This window comes from Procambarus clarkii, chromosome 14 (assembly GCF_040958095.1).
Source record: "Procambarus clarkii isolate CNS0578487 chromosome 14, FALCON_Pclarkii_2.0, whole genome shotgun sequence".
NCBI classification, from domain to species: domain Eukaryota; kingdom Metazoa; phylum Arthropoda; class Malacostraca; order Decapoda; family Cambaridae; genus Procambarus; species Procambarus clarkii.
In genome coordinates, this window is record NC_091163.1 from 32,242,577 (window position 1) to 32,265,928 (window position 23,352).

At 41.3% G+C, this 23,352-nt stretch overlaps 1 protein-coding gene across 1 annotated transcript in view; it reads right to left on the reverse strand.

Annotated features, from left to right (window-relative positions):
• LOC123771022 (uncharacterized) overlaps positions 1–23,352 on the reverse strand; it is a 570,661-nt gene that overhangs the window by 21,654 nt on the left and 525,655 nt on the right. Inside the window, exons 33-36 of the mRNA XM_069324755.1 lie at positions 22,526–22,675; positions 19,427–19,540; positions 9,471–9,545; positions 2,703–2,917 (exon numbers count right to left, since the gene is read on the reverse strand). Coding sequence (XP_069180856.1) covers positions 2,703–2,917; positions 9,471–9,545; positions 19,427–19,540; positions 22,526–22,675 — 554 coding nt within the window. The remainder of the gene's footprint in view (positions 1–2,702; positions 2,918–9,470; positions 9,546–19,426; positions 19,541–22,525; positions 22,676–23,352) is intronic.

Below are 23,352 nucleotides of genomic sequence, written 5' to 3' on the forward strand. Positions count from 1 at the left end.
ATGGTCAAGTGTTACTTGGGTTCATAATTTCATTACGTTGAACCAAGTGTTTTGTTTTGTAACTGGCGTTGCTTTATATCTATTAACATTTAAAGTGTATTTAGGCTTATGTGTTATAAGGTTAGTTATTTGAGTGTTACTTAATTATATAAACTCAAATCTATCCATAGATGTCAAGGCGTTTGACAAGTTATTTTATTCAGCTACAACTACACATACACACATACAGACGACCAAACATACACACATACAGACGACCAAACACACATACAGACGACCAAACATACACACATACAGACGACCAAACATACACGCATACAGACGACCAAACATACACACATACAGACGACCAAACATACACACATACAGACGACCAAACATACACACATACAGACGACCAAACATACACACATACAGACGACCAAACATACAGACGACCAAACATACACACATACAGACGACCAAACATACACACATACAGACGACCAAACATACACACATACAGACGACCAAACATACACACATACAGACGACCAAACATACACACATACAGACGACCAAACATACACACATACAGACGACCAAACATACACACATACAGACGACCAAACATACACACATACAGACGACCAAACATACACACATACAGACGACCAAACATACACACATACAGACGACCAAACATACACACATACAGACGACCAAACATACACACATACAGACGACCAAACATACACACATACAGACGACCAAACATACACACATACAGACGACCAAACATACACACATACAGACGACCAAACATACACACATACAGACGACCAAACATACACACATACAGACGACCAAACATACACACATACAGACGACCAAACATACACACATACAGACGACCAAACATACACACATACAGACGACCAAACATACACACATACAGACGACCAAACATACACACATACAGACGACCAAACATACACACATACAGACGACCAAACATACACACATACAGACGACCAAACATACACACATACAGACGACCAAACATACACACATACATACGACCAAACATACACACATACAGACGACCAAACATACACACATACAGACGACCAAACATACACGCATACAGACGACCAAACATACACACATACAGACGACCAAACATACACACATACAGACGACCAAACATACACACATACATACGACCAAACATACACACATACAGACGACCAAACATACACACATACAGACGACCAAACATACACACATACAGACGACCAAACATACACACATACAGACGACCAAACATACACACATACAGACGACCAAACATACACACATACAGACGACCAAACATACACACATACAGACGACCAAACATACACACATACAGACGACCAAACATACACACATACAGACGACCAAACATACACACATACAGACGACCAAACATACACACATACAGACGACCAAACATACACACATACAGACGACCAAACATACACACATACAGACGACCAAACATACACACATACAGACGACCAAACATACACACATACAGACGACCAAACATACACACATACAGACGACCAAACATACACACATACAGACGACCAAACATACACACATACAGACGACCAAACATACACACATACAGACGACCAAACATACACACATACAGACGACCAAACATACACGCATACAGACGACCAAACATACACACATACAGACGACCAAACATACACACATACAGACGACCAAACATACACGCATACAGACGACCAAACATACACACATACAGACGACCAAACATACACACATACAGACGACCAAACATACACACATACAGACGACCAAACATACACACATACAGACGACCAAACATACACACATACAGACGACCAAACATACACACATACAGACGACCAAACATACACACATACAGACGACCAAACATACACACATACAGACGACCAAACATACACACATACAGACGACCAAACATACACACATACAGACGACCAAACATACACACATACAGACGACCAAACATACACACATACAGACGACCAAACATACACGCATACAGACGACCAAACATACACACATACATACGACCAAACATACACACATACAGACGACCAAACATACACACATACAGACGACCAAACATACACACATACAGACGACCAAACATACACGCATACAGACGACCAAACATACACGCATACAGACGACCAAACATACACGCATACAGACGACCAAACATACACACATACATACGACCAAACATACACACATACAGACGACCAAACATACACACATACAGACGACCAAACATACACACATACAGACGACCAAACATACACATAAGGACTACCAAACACACATATAAAGGCGACCAAGCATACACATGTATAAGGACCATCAAACACAAACATAGCGGCTATCAAACTTGCACATAAAGACTGTCAAATATACACTTAGGGACAACCAAATATACAAAAAAGGATTAACAAACACGCACATAGTGACTACCTAACAGTCACATGAAGGATGAACAAACACACACACACACACACTGTCCACCAAACATACACATGAAAACTACCAATCATACACATAGTGAGGCCGGAAACAAATAACCCACTCCATACCATTCTATGTGTTACCATTTCCATAAAATACAGATCTCCACCTACCATTTTTGGTCTGTGTTGGTTTCCGCTCCAGCCTACTGAGACTGTGACCCCTGCGACGAACTGGACCAGCAACGTCCTTCCTGTGATGCTTCGTCGTCTTCCTGGTAGGTGAGTCTCCGTCACTAGAGGACGGCGAGCCATTCCTCTGCCGCCGCTGTTGGCTTTCCTGCTTCTTGCTTAAAGCCTTTCGTTGAGGAAGAGGCTTGACACGATTCCTGAGAACGTAAGACATGTCATGTCTAAATATGCTCGGTGTATTATGTATGAAAACCATATTGTTTAAGCAAACTGAAGTTTAATTCATTATTATCGCCATGCATAAAATTAGTATAAACTTAAGAGAAAGTTATGGAAGAATTAATGTTTAATATATATATATATATATATATATATATATATATATATATGTCGTACCTAGTAGCCAGAACGCACTTTTTGGCCTACTATGCAAGGCCCGATTTGCCTAATAAGCCAAGTTTTCCTGAATTAATATATTTTCTCTCATTTTTTTCTTATGAAATGATAAAGCTACCAATTTCATTATGTTAGAGGTCAAATTTTTTTTATTGGAGTTAAAATTAACGTAGATATATGACCAAACCTAACCAACCCTACCTAACCTAACCTAACCTATCTTTATAGGTTAGGTTAGGCTAGGTAGCCGAAAAAGTTAGGTTAGGTTAGGTTAGGTTAGGTAGGTTAGGTAGTCGAAAAACAATTAATTCAGGAAAACTTGGCTTATTAGGCAAATTGGGCCTTGCATAGTAGGCCGATAAGTGCGTTCTGGCTACTAGGTACGACATATATATATATATATATATATATATATATATATATATGCGAACAAGCCTGAATGGTCCCCAGGACATATGCAACTGAAAACTCACACCCCAGAAGTGACTCGAACCCATACTCCCAGAAGCAACGCATCTGGTATGTACAAGACGCCTTAATCCACTTGACCATCACGACCGGACATAATGAGGTGATAGCCGAGGCTATTTGAACCACCCCACCGCCGGCACTCGGATAGTTATCTTGGGCATAGCATTTTACCAAATCACCTCATTCTTTGGGGCAACACGTGAGGAACACAAATGCGAACAAGCCTGAATGGTCCCCAGGACATATGCAACTGAAAACTCACACCCCAGAAGTGACTCGAACCCATACTCCCAGAAGCAACGCATCTGGTATGTACAAGACGCCTTAATCCACTTGACCATCACGACCGGACATAATGAGGTGATAGCCGAGGCTATTTGAACCACCCCACCGCCGGCACTCGGATAGTTATCTTGGGCATAGCATTTTACCAAATCACCTCATTCTTTGGGGCAACACGTGAGGAACACAAATGCGAACAAGCCTGAATGGTCCCCAGGACATATGCAACTGAAAACTCACACCCCAGAAGTGACTCGAACCCATACTCCCAGAAGCAACGCATCTGGTATGTACAAGACGCCTTAATCCACTTGACCATCACGACCGGACATAATGAGGTGATAGCCGAGGCTATTTGAACCACCCCACCGCCGGCACTCGGATAGTTATCTTGGGCATAGCATTTTACCAAATCACCTCATTCTTTGGGGCAACACGTGAGGAACACAAATGCGAACAAGCCTGAATGGTCCCCAGGACATATGCAACTGAAAACTCACACCCCAGAAGTGACTCGAACCCATACTCCCAGAAGCAACGCATCTGGTATGTACAAGACGCCTTAATCCACTTGACCATCACGACCGGACATAATGAGGTGATAGCCGAGGCTATTTGAACCACCCCACCGCCGGCACTCGGATAGTTATCTTGGGCATAGCATTTTACCAAATCACCTCATTCTTTGGGGCAACACGTGAGGAACACAAATGCGAACAAGCCTGAATGGTCCCCAGGACATATGCAACTGAAAACTCACACCCCAGAAGTGACTCGAACCCATACTCCCAGAAGCAACGCATCTGGTATGTACAAGACGCCTTAATCCACTTGACCATCACGACCGGACATAATGAGGTGATAGCCGAGGCTATTTGAACCACCCCACCGCCGGCACTCGGATAGTTATCTTGGGCATAGCATTTTACCAAATCACCTCATTCTTTGGGGCAACACGTGAGGAACACAAATGCGAACAAGCCTGAATGGTCCCCAGGACATATGCAACTGAAAACTCACACCCCAGAAGTGACTCGAACCCATACTCCCAGAAGCAACGCATCTGGTATGTACAAGACGCCTTAATCCACTTGACCATCACGACCGGACATAATGAGGTGATAGCCGAGGCTATTTGAACCACCCCACCGCCGGCACTCGGATAGTTATCTTGGGCATAGCATTTTACCAAATCACCTCATTCTTTGGGGCAACACGTGAGGAACACAAATGCGAATCACCTCATTATGTCCGGTCGTGATGGTCAAGTGGATTAAGGCGTCTTGTACATACCAGATGCGTTGCTTCTGGGAGTATGGGTTCGAGTCACTTCTGGGGTGTGAGTTTTCAGTTGCATATGTCCTGGGGACCATTCAGGCTTGTTCGCATTTGTGTTCCTCACGTGTTGCCCCAAAGAATGAGGTGATTTGGTAAAATGCTATGCCCAAGATAACTATCCGAGTGCCGGCGGTGGGGTGGTTCAAATAGCCTCGGCTATCACCTCATTATGTCCGGTCGTGATGGTCAAGTGGATTAAGGCGTCTTGTACATACCAGATGCGTTGCTTCTGGGAGTATGGGTTCGAGTCACTTCTGGGGTGTGAGTTTTCAGTTGCATATGTCCTGGGGACCATTCAGGCTTGTTCGCATTTGTGTTCCTCACGTGTTGCCCCAAAGAATGAGGTGATTTGGTAAAATGCTATGCCCAAGATAACTATCCGAGTGCCGGCGGTGGGGTGGTTCAAATAGCCTCGGCTATCACCTCATTATGTCCGGTCGTGATGGTCAAGTGGATTAAGGCGTCTTGTACATACCAGATGCGTTGCTTCTGGGAGTATGGGTTCGAGTCACTTCTGGGGTGTGAGTTTTCAGTTGCATATGTCCTGGGGACCATTCAGGCTTGTTCGCATTTGTGTTCCTCACGTGTTGCCCCAAAGAATGAGGTGATTTGGTAAAATGCTATGCCCAAGATAACTATCCGAGTGCCGGCGGTGGGGTGGTTCAAATAGCCTCGGCTATCACCTCATTATGTCCGGTCGTGATGGTCAAGTGGATTAAGGCGTCTTGTACATACCAGATGCGTTGCTTCTGGGAGTATGGGTTCGAGTCACTTCTGGGGTGTGAGTTTTCAGTTGCATATGTCCTGGGGACCATTCAGGCTTGTTCGCATTTGTGTTCCTCACGTGTTGCCCCAAAGAATGAGGTGATTTGGTAAAATGCTATGCCCAAGATAACTATCCGAGTGCCGGCGGTGGGGTGGTTCAAATAGCCTCGGCTATCACCTCATTATGTCCGGTCGTGATGGTCAAGTGGATTAAGGCGTCTTGTACATACCAGATGCGTTGCTTCTGGGAGTATGGGTTCGAGTCACTTCTGGGGTGTGAGTTTTCAGTTGCATATGTCCTGGGGACCATTCAGGCTTGTTCGCATTTGTGTTCCTCACGTGTTGCCCCAAAGAATGAGGTGATTTGGTAAAATGCTATGCCCAAGATAACTATCCGAGTGCCGGCGGTGGGGTGGTTCAAATAGCCTCGGCTATCACCTCATTATGTCCGGTCGTGATGGTCAAGTGGATTAAGGCGTCTTGTACATACCAGATGCGTTGCTTCTGGGAGTATGGGTTCGAGTCACTTCTGGGGTGTGAGTTTTCAGTTATATATATATATATATATATACGTATATAACATGTTGTTGAATATGACTGTAATGGTAAGATTAATGATTCTAACACGAATTTTCTCAATATTTCTTATGTTTTTCTTTACTGTCGAAGGAAGTTGAAAAATGAACTCTCTAAAGTTCATTTTCACAATGTATTACCGTTTGATGCCTAGGAATGCATTTAGCAAGGCACGTCTTACATTTTTAAATATTTTCTTTGAAAATGTAGAGAGTGCCTTGCAAAATGCATCCCTAGGCATCAGACCATAATAAATTGTGAAAATGAGCTTTGGAGAGTTAATTTTTCAACTTCCCTCAACAGTGAAGAAAAACATAAGAAATATTGAGAAGATTCATGTTAGAATCATTAATCTTATGCTTTTGGTCATATTCAACAACATTAGTTCATGTGTGTGTGTGTAATTACCTAAGTGTAGTTACAGGATGAGAGCTATGCTCGTGGTGTCCCGTGTTCTCAGTATTCTTTGTCATATAACGCTTTTGAAACTACTGACGGTTTTGGCCTCCACCACCTTCTCACTTAGCTTGTTCCAACTGTCTACCACTCTGTTTGTAAACAAAATTATATAATATTTTTTAAGCACCTCTATTTTCTTAGCTGGAACCTGTACCCTCTTGTTTGTGAAGTTGTTGGTTTTAGAAATTCCTCTTTGTCAATTTGGTCGATTCCTGTTAGTATTTTGCAAGTGGTGATCATATCACCTCTCTTTCTTCTATCTTCTAGTTTGGGCATGTTTAAAGCGTCTTTCCTTGTAATCCTTGTTTTTCAGTTCCTGAAGCCATCTTGTAGCATGCCGCTGCACCTTTCCCAGTTTATGGGCTTCTTGAGATATGGGCACCATTCAACTGCTGCACATTCCAATTTTGGTCTCATAAAGGTCATGAACAATTTGTTTAGTATTTCACCATCCATAAAATTAAAAGCAAGTCCGACGTTGGAAAGCGACGCATCACGCTCCTCTCGCAATGTTCTTTATGCGTTCCTCAGGCGACAGTTTACTATCCAAACGCCCCCTCCCCCCCCCCCCCCAAGGTCTCGATTTTTATTAGAGTTCTGTAATTCCTTTCCACATAACTTGTAAGTTGAGTATGGTCTATTTTATCAGATTCCACATTCCATAACATGGTATTTATTCACGTTGAATTAAATTTGCCACATGACACTTATTTTAAACACTAATTTCATCTAAATCAATTTGAAGGACATTACAATCGTTTACGTCTCCTATCTTCCTCAGTATTCTAGCATCATCCGCAAACATGTTCATATAATTCTGTATTCCTTCTGGTAGATCGTTTACGTAGACGACGAACATTACTGGTGCAGGAAATGAACCCTGTGATACCTCATGAGTAACACTCCTCCAGTCAGATACATTGTCTCTGATGACTGCTTTCATCTGTCTGTCAGTTAGAAAAATTTTCATCCATGCAAGAAGTCTCCCTGTCACTCCTCCAGTTTCCACAACAGCATCTTGTGTGGGACTCTATCAAAAGCCTTTTTTTTAGGTTTAGATTGACACAGTCACTCCAACCACCGCTTTCCTGTAGTATCTCTATGGTTCTATCATAAAAGCTAAGTTGATTTATTACATAGGATCTTCCTCTTCGAAAACTATCTTGTCTGTCCGTTATCATGGCATTATTGTTTAGGCATTCAACCCATTGACTTTAAATAAAAATTTCTAGCGTTTTGACTACCACGCTTGTTAATGACACGAGGTCTATAGGTCAAGAGGTTCCTCTTGACTACCATTTTTATAAATTGGTACTATACTTGGCGTTTTACATTTATCTGCTAAGATGCCTGTACACAAGGATCTCTGGAATATTCATTGGAGTGGAATGCTCCGCTCAGTTGCACATTCTCGCAGCACCCAAGGTTAAACACCATCAGGTCCAACTGCTTTATTTCTTCCTAGCCAGATGAGCAGTTGTCCACTTCGTTTTGAAACACGCAATGTATTTTATGGCGTGTTCTGGAACTGGTATTTGGTCCGGCTCTCTCAAATCCCTATTTGGTACAAACACATTTTAGAACTGTTCATTTAGCATTTCACACATTCCTTTTTTCATTTTCAGTAGTTCTGTTCCCCGCTTTCAATCTCTAGATTTTATCCTTTACATGCAGCTTGCTTTTAATGAATTTATATAAAACGGCCTGGATCTGTTTTACATTTGTCCACTATACATTTCTCAAAGTTCCTTTCTGTCTCTCTCCTCACTGCTGTGTAAATGTTTCTTGCTTGTTTGAAATTCTGGTATGTTTGCAGGTTAAGCCTCTTCCGATATTGTGCCCATTTTCTTGTGTTTTCTTCTCTGGTCCTCTCACAAATTCTGTTGAAGCAATCCTCTTTTCTGGTCCTGCATCTCTGTTTTGGTATGAATGCTTTTGTGTCTTATCGTATATTTCGAAAAATTTGGCATACATCTCATTTTCTTCCTTGCCTAGCAACAAATCTGTCCAATTAAACACATTAAAGAACTGTCTAAGTTCCCCATAGAGTCGTCTCTTGAAATCAAGTTTATCAACTGTTTCAATATCACCAGTCTCTTCAAGATTATATAGCAAAGCATATTTGATTTCCAACAGGATATGATCACCCTTCCACAAGGGAGGACGGTGCTGGATGTCAAATATCTCCTCTGCTTTCCTGGCGAATATTAGACCCAGTATTAAGGGAACATCCCCTTCCATTATTATTGTGGCCTGCTTGACATGTTGATACTTGAATGTCTCCAGAATGAGGTTTACAAATCTGCGTGTCCAAATGTGTATGTTTGTGTGCGTGCATGTGCGTGTGTATAATGGTTCTTGACAATGATGTAGAGTGAGCAGTGACATTCTTCGCTTGTGCTGCAGTTCACACCAAGTAAGAATTTTAAGTTGATGCAGAGGGTGACCAGGATAGTGACGTACCTGGCCTTGCGCGGGGGACTGTCTAGCCGGACACTAGCCACAGAGAGGCTGTCGTCACTGGGGTAGTTGGCAGATCTGTAGGTAAACAGTCTTGACCTTAGCATGCAACGAGCAACAAATGGACTAATAGTGTTACTAAACAAGCCAAGTCCAATCAAACACTTCAGTCTCCACGTTAAAGCCCTGGGCATCTTTCCTCAATCATGGTCGCTTAGTTGGCAATTATACAGTTTATGAGCTTCTAAACACGACAAACTTGTCTAAAACATTAGTAGCCTTAACTCAAGAACAACCTTGCAGCATTTGCATGGTTGTAAAATATTAAATAAACACAAACAATGATTGTGGATTAGATGTGAAGGGTTCAAACATAGACATATTAATGAGTAATAAGCTATTCATTTAATAGCCCTCGCTACGACCAGGCCAGGTGCTTGACGCTAAACTACTACGACCAGGCCAGGTGCTTGAGGCTAAACTACTACGACCAGGCCAGGTGCTTGAGGCTAAACTACTACGACCAGGCCAGGTGCTTGACGCTAAACTACTACGACCAGGCCAGGTGCTTGACGCTAAACTACTACACGTGCCATAATTACTGTGTTAAACAACAATACTGTGTACTGAAGCTATATGATCTACTTATCTAGTATTGTAAATATATACAAAATGTGCATTGATTGATATATCTACATTAAAACTTTTTAAAGTATGGTCTTCATAACATGTCAGTAGAGAAGGGGGCCAGACCCCTGCACACACCAACATCACCAAAACATTTTGTATTGTTTCAGTGTTATTATATTGTAACAGGTTATTATGTTATATATATATATATATATATATATATATATATATATATATATATATATATATATATATATATTAGTATATTTTGGTAGCAGTCTTTCCTGTATACATATATTATTAAATATGACCGAAAAAGTAGGATTAATAATTCTAACACGAATTTTCTCAATATTTCTTATGTTTTTTTTCACTGGTATGGTAATTGAAAAATCAATTCTCCAAAATTCATTTTTATTTCTAGTCTGACGCGACACTTGAACGCGTTTCATAATAACTTATTACATTTTCAAAGACTTTAGTTTACACACACACACACACAACTATAACTTTGCAAACGCTAAACAGAGTTTGTTTGTTGTTGTTAAAGATTTAGCTATTCAGGACGGAGTGTCCATGTAGCACGGGCTATAGTGAGCCCGTAATTGTGTTTGGTTATACATGATAACCTTTTTCCTGTGATATTTAGGTCTAAGTTTAAAATGGAGGAGAGGACTTCTCCTTTTTCCCTGCTTATTTTGTCGCTTCTGTTTTATTGCACTGGTTTTAATTTTTTTTATTAACATTATCTTGGTGGCGGATGTAGATGCAGAATGCTCACTAATGAGTCCCATTCCTCAACAGCTTTTCTAATCATTGTAGTCGCGGTGGAATGTGCATCTAATGCAGCTGCTGTCGTTGGATTAATGCTGAGTTTGATGCGCAGGGCTTCAGTAGCTTCACATTCCAGTAAGTAGTGCAATTGTGGCGCCTCTGCTTCAGTTTCACAGATGTGACACTCTTTAACTATTGGGTTCATTACCTCCCAGCAGCACTTGTACCCAAGTCTAAGTCTGTGTAAGGCTACTGCAATGTCTCTGGATATCTTTTTGCCAGGCTTGAAAGAGGAGTAACCGGTGGCTTGTTCATACCATATCACAGTGGATCTTCCTTCCGCTACTTTGGCTCTGTAGCGACTTTTGATAGTTGAGTATATTTTCTTCTTGATTTGCTCCTTTATCTGTGAGAAACTTGGAGGTATTTGAACCTGTACAACAGGTAGAGCAGTGGCAGTTTTTGCTAGTGAGTCTGCATTTTCATTACCATCTATGCCAATGTGACTTGGTATCCAATTTAGGGTGATTGACAGCCCTCGATTATGGGCATCTTTTCCTATATGTTGAATTTCTGTGAGGAGTTGTATATTATCTCTGTGCTGACTGGATAACAATGCCTGGAGCGAAGATTTAGAGTCTGTATGAATGATGACGTCATGTAAATTATTCTCAATTGTATAGTTTATTGCCTCCTTCAGGGCATATAATTCTGTTTGCAATGTGGAGCACCCACTATTCATGCTCCAGTAAGCTTCATGGTTGGTAGTGTAAACTGCTGCCCCAGCAGAACCTTTTTCTTGATCAACTGATCCGTCTGTGAAGATGTGAGTCGTTGTGGGTCTAGAGACAGTTTCCATTTGTTGCTCTATTACTTCCTTGAGCCTCTGCGGGTCACATGCGGATTTTTTAACTGGTAATCTTTCAATGATTATCTTTAGATTCGATTCTTCCCATGGAGGAGGCTGTCGAAAGTGTTGATATGGTCTAAATTCCCATTTGCTTTTAATGGTCCATTTCAGGTCCATTTTCTCTAAAATCTTGACCACATTATCCATCCATGAGCTTGTTCTATACTGTAGGGTTTTCTGAAAGGATCTCTGTATGCTGTCTTTGATTGACAGCCTGGCGGTTGTTCCAGTAAGTTTTCCTATTGTGGCGGCTATCCTTTGTTTCATCCTGTTTTCTAATGCTGGTAAATTTGTTTCCATTCTAAGGTTCTCTCTACGCATCCATATAGATGCTCCCAGCATTGTTCTCAGAGCATCATTTTGAGACACTTCCAGTTTCTCCCACTGGTTATCACTGAGGGATGTAAGAGCAGGAGCAGCATAGTCGATGAGTGATCTAACTGCTTGAACGTAGTACATTTGAAGTACTGGTAGAGATGCACCCTCTCTAAGACTGATCAGAGAGTGCAAAGCTGAGTTTCTGGCTTTACAGCGTTGCCGAAGATATTCAATTTCTTGAGTGAATTTCAACTGGCTGTCTATTATGACTCCTAGGTATTGAAAAGAGGTAACCCACTCAATTTCTTGTCCTTGTATTGCCAGTCTGATGTCTTGAGTTCTCATTTTAACGGCCATTGCTTTTGTTTTATTGCTGTTTATTTTCACTGCTATGCGTTCCGCTTCCTTGCTGATAATATCTAGGCATTTTTGTGCATGGTTCCTTGCCCCTTTGCCATTGATGATGACCACAAAGTCGTCTGCATAGTTAAGAAGTTTGGCTTTTAGTAGCTTGAGCTTCATGAATTGTTCCATGAGACAGTTGAAGAGGAAGGGGCTTAGTATTCCTCCCTGCGGAGTTCCATTTTCCAGCCTCTTTGAGGTCGATGTTTTTCCTTGGAATTTGACTTTAGCTTCTCGGTTAAGCAGGCTTCCTTTGGCAAAAGCAAGAGCGTGTCCTTTGATTTCCTTATTCACAAGGCAGCACAGTGTAGTTGGAGCATTGGCTAACTCGAAGGCTTTTTCAAGGTCTAGAAAAATAAGGATTCCAGGTTTGTCATTGATTTTATCCAGGAGGGAGGTAAGGCATTCTGTGGTTCCAACACCTTTTCTGTAAGCAAACATATTTTGGTGTAATGGATTGGCTTTCCATTCAATTCGATTAAGGGCCATTCTTTCTGCAGTTTTGGCCAGACAGCTTGTTAATGAGATGGGTCTTGGATTTCCTGGGTCTTTAGGTTTTGGAATGGGAACTATAATTGCACTGTTCCAAGAGAGTGGTCGGGTTCTTGTCACCCATACTCTGTTGATGACATTCAAGAAGGCTTCTTCACCCTTTTCTCCTAGCTTGGCTAGCATGTTGTAAGTGATTTTGTCCTCGCCTAGAGCTGTATTTTTAGTTTTCTTTGTTGCACTTCTGAGTTCTTTTAGATTGAAAGTTTGGTCTAGTTCGTCAGGTAAGGCTAAAGCATCATCAATTTTTTTCCATCTTGCTGCTTGAAGTCTTTGTTGGTGAGTCAGAGTTGCTTGAGGAAGTTGAGTGGAACTGGCTCTTGAAGCAAATAGATTTGCTAGCCTTTCTGCTTCTTGCTCTGGATGAACATGGTGCGGCGGAGCAGGAGACGATTTTCCTTTGGCCTTGTTGATCTGCCTCCAGATGTCGCCCAAGGACGTATGCTGATTTAGCTTGGCACACCACTCGAGCCATTTTTCTTCTCTGATTTTTGCTGTTTCTTCGTGCACATGATCTCGGACAGCTCTAAGAAGTCCTAGATTAGCTTCGGTTCTATCTCTTCTGAAATTCTTTCGTTCACGATTTAGTCTGTTATGTGGCTCTTTGATCCTATCACAGTAATACCAATGGTCCTTGTGTTGTTGGGTAATTGTTTTCCTCTTGGGGATGGCGTGATTTGCTGCTCTATGTATTGCATTTACTAAATCTTTTTCCATTTCTTCGGTGTTGTCAGGAGGAGTGTAGTTTTGGTGCCAAGTTTCGAGAGCTTCCTGAAACTTCGTCCAATCTGCTTTGATAAAGTCCCATCCGGGCTCGGGAGCTGGAGGTCTAGGAGGTAGTGCTATATTAATAACTGTTTTTGTGGCAAAGTGGTCACTAGTCAGAACATGATCCACTGACCAATGATACAACTCATAAATACTGGTGGAGACAAACGTGAGATCCAACTTTCCCCCACCAGTGTGGGTTGGTTCCGTCGAATTAAGCAGACTGATTTCTGGCACTTCATCCAAAAGATGTTGAATATGTCTTCCGTTGGCGTCGGTTCTTGGTGAATCAAGTAGTAATTCACTATGAGCGTTGAAGTCACCAGAGAGGATAGTAGGTGTAGTGACTGCTATTTCAAAGATTGTTGAGAGATCCATGTCATGTTCTCTCTGGCTCTTGTATACATTGAAAATGGACAGCGTTGAGTTCCTCACAGTGAGCTTAACTCCCATAATTTCGACGTTCTCGCCACAGTTGGGCAGGTCTGTGATTGCCGTGGCATTGATATGATTTCTTACTAGAATTGAAATGCCTCTGGTGCCACCTTGTGCCATAGGGCAGTGGAATCCTTGGTATCCTGGGATATTGATAAATCTGCCAGTCCTGGTGAGTGTTTCTTGGAGTAGAACAATATCAATGCTATCCTTGAGAAGCACTGCTCTGAGTGTTTGTGCTTTGCTTTTGAATCCTGGAATATTGGACTCCTGGTTGGGCCGAAGCGCCCCTGCTACATCCAGCCACTGGGGCACCCGATGATGCAGGGATCATCATTCCTGCCTGGGAGGTCCCGGAGGCAACGGCAGGCATGTTCACCCTGCCGCCCCGATCCATTCTGTTGCTGTCTCCCCGTGGAGCATCGCCCCCCTGCCCCCTCCAGTTGTTGGAGGCCCCGTCCTTGCCCAGACCAGAAGGACCCGGCGCGCCAGACTGTTGCTGATCTTCATTTATTCGGACTTGCCGAGGGGTGTACCACTGGCTTTTTACCGAGGGTCTGGTCGATTAGGGTCTCGAAGTTGTTACTTTGGGTTGCTGGGTTGATCCGAAAGCTAGTATTCTTTTTACCCTTTCTGGACATCGTTTGTTCCAGGCGTGATGTGTATCCCCGCAGTTCGAGCATTTTGCTTTCGTTTGTCTGCCTTCTTTGTGCAGATTCTTGCATATGTCGGTATTATGGAGCTCGCTACATACACCACATCGTTCCGGGCCTCTGCAGCCATCTTTGTGGTGGCCGAAGCGCTGACATCTGTAACAGCGCATGGGTTCTGGGTTGTACAGTCTCGGCCTGAATTGACCATAGGTCCCAACACTCAGAGTGTTGATGCGAGGTCCTTTTATTGTTACAAGAACCTGTCTTGTTTCGATATTGTTGTGCTTGCATCTCTCCGCCGTTGTGACATTTGGGCATTCTAGGAGTCTGTTTGCATGAACTTCGACCGGGAAATTTTGAACTATCATTTTGGTGATTTTTTCTTCTGGTTTCAGTTCCACTAGGTGTTCTGTGTTCCTGAGGTTTGTGATTATATCCGGATTAGCTGTGGATATGTTATATCTACCTCTAATGTCGGGCTTGGCTCTAAGATCTGATCCTGGATTATTCTTTTCCAGTGCGGCAATGAAAGCATAAGTGGGACGATCCACTGGTTTTTTGGTTTTGAATATGGTCCTTGGCATTGGTTTGGGTGCTGCTCTTGAGCTCTGGTTGGCTTCTTCTTCGGTTCTTCTTCGTTTGTTTGCCTTTCCGTTGCCTACAAGTTGCCACGGTGCTTCGTTTAGGGTTGGGTCGTCTTCAGCAATTTTCCTTGCTCTTGCTACTATATCACTGTGTCCTTCTGACGTTAATAATTCAAGAAGGATGGTTAGGAAAGTCATATCCTGGGGAGACATGGCTACACTGTACTAAAAGAGTAACTGAGGGAGTGACTGTAACTGTGTACTGCTACACTCAGCGACTGAAGTGAAGTGTGTGTTTAAACAGACTTTAAACAGCTTTGATTTTATACCTGTATTTGGGTATATATATATATATACTGAAGACCATGCTGGAAAAAGTTGTTAACCTCTCCCTCAACGAATGCCAGTGGAAACAAGCCACTCTTCCTGTCAGGCTCGGTGGCTTGGGTGTCCGCACCGCCACCCAAATTGCTGTCCCAGCCTTCCTGTCTTCCTCCTCAGCATCAGATGACCTGGTTAAGGAAATTCTACCTGACACCCTGAGTGATGTAGCGGGGATACAGGACCCCCACTACACGGAATGCAACACGAAATGGGGTGCCATGACAGACCCAGCACTCAGACCAGCCATGCCGAAAGCCAAGAAACAATCCAGTTGGGACAGCCCCATTGTAGACAAAGAAGCCACAGCTTTGCTGGAGGCAGCAACAACCCCCAGTGATCGTGCACGCCTCACAGCTGTGCAGGCTCCCCATGCAGGGGACTTCCTTCTGGCAGTCCCTATGTCTGCGACAGGCACACGTCTTGATCCGCAGGAGCTCCGTATTGCAGTCGCTCTCCGCCTAGCTGCCCCTATCCACACTGTTCACAGGTGTATTTGCGGCGAGGCAGATGCTGACGAATATGGATTGCATGGCCTGCACTGTGGAAAATCGGGTGGTTGGCACACTAGACACGACGAAGTCAACGACATCATTAAAAGAAGCCTTGCCTCTGCTCAGTGTCCAGCGGAGAGAGAGCCCCGCAACCTACTGAACCGTGACTCTGTTAGCTTTGCCGGCCGACCAGACGGAATCACACTGCGTCCGTGGAAGGGTGGCAGGCAGTTAGCATGGGACTATACTTGCGTATCCACCCTGGCAACGACATACATCACCCTCTCTGCCGGCACGGCAGGAGCCGCAGCGACACACAGAGAAAAACAAAAGTCAGTCAAGTACAGGCAATTAGATCAAAGGTACAATTTCGTTCCAATAGGGTCTGAGACCCTAGGCCCATGGGGTGAGAGTGCAAGAAGGTTTCTTAAGGATCTTGGTTCCAAGCTCATTGACACCACAAGAGACCCTAGAGCAGCAAGTTTTCTCTTTCAGCGCCTCAGTGTCGCGATCCAGAGGGGAAATGCCCGCTGCATCCTCGGTTCCTGCCCGGCGTCGGAGGAGTTCGAGGAAATCTACAGCCTCTAGGAAGCGAACTTTTTCTTGTGTCCTCTTAATGTTTATTTTTTGTATAAAATCAGATATGTAACTGTATAACCTTGCATAATAAAGTGTACATCATAATAAATAAAAAAAAAAAAAAAAAAGGGGGTGGTAGGAGAAGTGAACACTCTTTCGTATTCAGAGTTAAATGTCAAGTTTTTCCCTGAGTGCTCTGTGTTCCCTTCTCTGAGGCTGTGGGTCCCTATAAATGCACCAGTGGTGGTAACCCCCTATATATATATATATATATATATATATATATATATATATATATATATATATATATATATATATATATATATATATATATATATATTCTAGTAAACAACACAGAAATCATCGATAGATACAGCGATAGCAGGCGGCTTGACGTTTGCGAGGCACTACACATCAAGAAGTCAACACCAGCAATCAACAGCCAATTATTGCACAACTATATTCTACCCACCTCAAGACTCCGCTCCAATATAGAAGCATCAAGAAATATGGACCAATAGGCTTTCTACAAACACTTCTATTCAATATCCATTGTTTCGTGTTCTGTCTTGTGTTGATACTTTTAATACCCTATTAATATCCTCTAATGCCACATCATCCTTCCCACCTCACTCAAATGTAATGCCACATCACCCTTCCCACCTCACTCAAATGTATATATATATATATATATATATATATATATATATATATATATATATATATATATATATATATATATATATATATATATATATATATATATATATATATTATTTATATAAATATATATATATATATATATATATATATAAATATATATATATATATATATATATATATATATATATATATATATATATATATATATATATATATATATATATATATGCGAACAAGCCTGAATGGTCCCCAGGACAATATGCAACTGAAAACTCACACCCCAGAAGTGACTCGAACCCATACTCCCAGAAGCAACGCAACTAGTATGTACAAGACACCTTAATCCACTTGACCATCACGACCGGACATAATGAGGTGATAGCATTTGGTAAAATGCTATGCCCAAGATTACTATCCGAGTGCCGGCGGTGGGGTGGTTCAAATAGCCTCGGCTATCACCTCATTATGTCCGGTCGTGATGGTCAAGTGGATTAAGGCGTCTTGTACATACCAGTTGCGTTGCTTCTGGGAGTATGGGTTCGAGTCACTTCTGGGGTGTGAGTTTTCAGTTATATATATATATATATATATATATATATATATATATATATATATATATATATATATATATATATATATATATATATATATACATATACATATATATATATATACATATATATATACATATATATATACATATATATATATATACATATATATATATATATGTCGTACCTAGTAGCCAGAACGTCGTATTCGGCCTACTATGCAAGGAACAATTTGCCTAATATGCCAAGTTTTCCTGAATTAATATATTTTCTCAATTTTTTTCTAATGAAATGATAAAGCTACCCATTTCTTTATGTATGAGGTAAAAAAAAATTATTGGAGTTAAAATTAACGTAGATATATGACTGAACCTAACCAACCCTACCTAACCTAACCTAACCTATCTTTATAAGTTAGGTTAGGTTAGGTAACTGAAAAAATTAGGTTAGGTTAGGTTAGGTAGCTTAGGTAGTCGAAAAACAATTAATTCGTGAAAACTTGGCATATTAGGCAAATCGGGACTTGCATAGTAGGCTGAGAAGTGCGTTCTGGCTACTAGGTACGACATATACATATATATATATATATATATATATATATATATATATATATATATATACACACACACACACACAAGTCATGGGTTCTGTCATGGTATAAATGTTGGGAATGATAAGACACGATCGTTCACTCTTTATAAGTAATTGTCTCACTTATCTAACTGCTAAATGTCTGCTGGAAAAAATGTTACTGTTAAGAGAAGGCGTCACATGATCCTTGTGTCAGGGAAAGTAACGGAGAAGCCTTCACCTACAACACATTTATGCATGTCTATATAAGAACAGCAACATGTGAATGTTGATCAAAGAGGTTAATGGAAGGTAGTGCGAGACATTGGGGATGCGGTGTGTATGGTTTGATGTCTTCCCCTATGAGCTAGCACTTCACAATATTTCATGCTTGGGGACTTTCCACAGATGTGACGCAAACACTGGACAGACATTATGAATTTTCCCATAAAAGACTCAGTCTAGCAGGCTGTACAATACTTGCAACAGCAAATTCATCTCACAATATGTAATCCTTTTAGTAAAAAGTTCCAAAATGTAGTTCGTAGAGTTGAACCAAGCGAAATGAATAAAACACCCAGAGACAATATTAATCACGACTGAACGTGTTTCAACATATAAACTAAGAAATAGCAGCTACACAAAATTTTGAGTAATGAGAGACGTGTGAAGCACATTCTTCAATATAATTTACTTACTTGCGCCGCGCAGTTGTGTGGAGGAGTCCTGGAGAGTCTGGTTCTGTGAGGTTGTCCAGGGTGTCGGTTGACGTCTGCCGCTCTCCTGGAGCACCGCCCTTTGATCCACGACGCCTGAACAACAGAGTTAGAATGTTGCATTTGTTGCAGAACATTCTATTTAGAATGTTGTTCTAATATTGTGCACAATGAATGTTGCACAAGATGACCGAACCACAACTCAGAAGATGGAGAAGCGACAACGTTTCGGTCCGTCCTGGACAATTATCAAGTGGTGTGGAAGAAGAGAGTAAGATGAGAGGTGAGGAGCAGGTGAGAGAACTTGTTCCTCACCTCTCCTCTTACTCTCTTACCTTAAATATTTGACTATACCTTCCTCTCTTCTTCACCACCACTTGATAATGGTATTCATACCGGCACATGTGAGCTACCTGCTACACTTTGAGTGTTTACCTGTGATCTACACTGGCCTATGTGAACTACCAGCTACACTGTGACTTTACCTTTGGGGAGCCGGTCGGCCGAGCGGACAGCACACTGGACTTGTGATCCTGTGGTCCCGGGTTCGATCCCGGGCGCCGGCGAGAAACAATGGGCAGAGTTTCTTTCACCCTTTGCCCCTGTTACCTAGCAGTAAAATAGGAACCTGGGTGTTAGTCAGCTGTCACGGGCTGCTTCCTGGGGGTGGAGGCCTGGTCGAGGACCGGGCCGCGGGGACACTAAAGCTCCGAAATCATCTCAAGATAACCTCAAGATATACCAGTGATCTACACTGGCATATATGAACTACCAGCTACACTGTGACTTTACCTGTGATCTACACTGGCCTATATGAAGTATCCGCTACATTGTAACTGTTTACCTGTGATCTACACTGGCCTATATGAAGTATCCGCTACACTGTAACTCTTTACCTGTGATCAACACTGGCCTATATGAAGTATCCGCTACACTGTAACTGTTTACCTGTGATCTACACTGGCCTATATGAAGTATCCGCTACACTGTAACTGTTTACCTGTGATCTGCACTATATTAGCAACATTAATGACAATAAAACTATTATTATTTCTTTGCTTCGCCTCATGGTACAATATATGGATATGGATTAAAACATTTATGAAGATCTACTTTAATTCAAAATCCAGTTGGAAAAAATCTTCACGAACTATTGGAAGCGGGAATTAGGTCGTCATAGGCAAGCTGCCCGCTTGCTGGCCCTGTGGATGTCACTAGAGAGACGATGGCCCTCAGGTAAGTTCAGGAAAACTTATCATATATATTAATTTAAATAATTTCCCTGATTCCAGCATTGGGAAATAATAACATTAATAAAAATTTTGCTTAATGTTTTTTAATTTTTAACATAGAGCAATTTTTATAGATTCGTTTAAGGGGTCAGGTGCATGTGCACCGAAACTTCCTCAAACACACTCATTTTTTGTGTACATAATCTTCATGGTAAATGCTCCAACTTTTCCTAACGGATCAACATCATACCATGAAAAAAAATGTTAAAAATATCTTATAATGTCAGCAAATGATATTTTATTCATTATGGTCTCAGAATGGCATATAACGTTCGTGTTCCTCTGGAAAAATTATGTTTAAGAGAATAGTTTACATTAAAACATTTTTTGAATGTGGCCATCCAAATATTTGCCAAATTTATACGCAAAATATTTATAATTCCAAACGTTATAGTTTTATGACTAAAATTCAGAGGAAACCTTAGTAATAAGAATTTTGCACATAATATGTAAAAATAGTGAGAATTAGTCAGAATCTGATTTTATTATTTGGTCTCAAAGTTGAAAATATTGTTCACATAGAAAAATGCATTTAAAGTTCTCGACAATGAATATAGTACTTCTAATGTATGAGATCTCTTATAAGTTTTAATTAAGATTGCTGGACATGTGTAGTGGAAAATGTGTAAGTGGAAGGTCAATATGTGTGGAAATAAAATAAAGAAAAAATAACCCACCAAAAAACAAAATATAGGGCTCCGTTAGGGATAACTTTAACACAGACACTGGGCCCCTTAACTGTCTAACAGTAGGTTAGACATATATATGAATGAGATATATGGGCTAATAGGCCTGCCTCGTAGCTGCTGCCTATGGGCTAATAGGCCTTTTACAGTTACCTTTATTCTTATGTTCTTATAATGAAACATATATATTTCAATAACTTTATTGACCATATATAAGTGATGAGGCCCTCGTCTGGTCCTCATTCATCAATACAAGCTAAATAGACAAAGAGAACAGAGTTTGAACTCTAGTCACAACTTCTGCCACCTGTGGCTGATTAACATGTTGTTTCATCTTCACGTGCTGAGTGCCGGATAGGGATTTTCCAAGAAGTAGAAGTCACAACAATATCCGCATAGAAACAATGGAGAGAGAAAAAAACAAAAACTCACAAAAAAGTGGTTGTCAGCTTTTCGTACAAAGGGACATGAGAAATATTGCCATTGGGCAATGTATTCATTTGATATATAATAGATTACAGCATAATAACATATTAACTCATTGTTATGTGTGAAATCTGGCCCTCCAGGTGGCACCAGCGGCATATCCACTCTGTAGACCCTCCTTACTACTGCTGGTCTTCTTTGTGCATGAGACAGGTGCTTGCATCTCTTTATCCCCGAGTGCCAGTAAATAGGAGGAGTTATCGCTATTATCAGTACCGGTTGCTGCCCGCCGCGCACGCATTTATTTTTTGAAATATTCGTAAAAAATCCATTTCTTAACATATTGGGATGAAAGTTTCACGACGATGATGCCATAAAATGGAAGATTTGTTTAAAATTTTAAATAATTCAAATTAGTTAAATTAAAATAATAATTTAAATTAAATAATGTAAAATGAAGTTTTATAGTTTGTTTACATTAGTCTGAATAAAAATTAGATGTGTAATGAGTTTTAAATCATCTTGGTGACAATTAATAAACTAAAAATTAAAAAAATGTCATTGGATCAAGGTTTTATTTTAAAAGTTTTTAGTGAGCTTGGCTAAGATGTGTTGTGCATAGTAGAGGACCTGGAAAGGAAGTTCCCAAATCCATTACATAAACAAAGGCGACTCACTTGGCGGCGATGGCGTTGATGTTCTTAAGACCATGACGAATATCGTGTGAATCAGTGTCTGAGGAGGTGGAGGAGACGGCGCCCCGGATGGGAGGAAGGGAGAGCAGTCTTGCTCCGGGGGCGGTGCCGGGAGCTGAAGACGACGCCGAACTGTCACACAAACACTCATGGTCAGACGATGCCCTCACCCAAGGAGCACCAGTCCATGTCCCCGAGTTAGAGGAGGGTGTTCAGGCAAAGTGAGCCACACTGGTGATCACAGGCAGGACGCCACTAGCAGTGACAGCAGTCTATGCTATTCACAGTACATCTCAAATTTAAAGTTTAGTGTAGTTGCAAACTATACATTCCTTACAACACAGATTGGTGGATATCCATACTTTAATAAAAATAAATCTACGCATGACAAACTAAAAGGCCTCAATATAGGCTCCATACACTGCATGCCCAGGAACTAACACGAGTAAGTCTCAAGACAGTGCTGAACTAACACGAGTAAGTCTCAAGACAGTGCTGAACGCAGGCAGCCCAGGCAAGAGATCGCCTCCAAGAGACATCTCCTCTGATGTGCGTTTTTAACTTTCGTGGCAAGAAGCATGGATCATCAGGCAGTTTTCATGCATAACATTAGAGACGGGAGGAGAAGGTTTAATACAATGAAACACATTTCAGAAGTTTAAGAGTGATAATAGTGTTTATCACATATGAAACAACGCCAGACATAGCCTGTACACTTTACGTGGAATCGTTGTATAAATTGCATTATAACGATGCCTTCTCTAGCCTGGGATATAAAGGGTTAATTATGAGGAATCTGATATATGAAA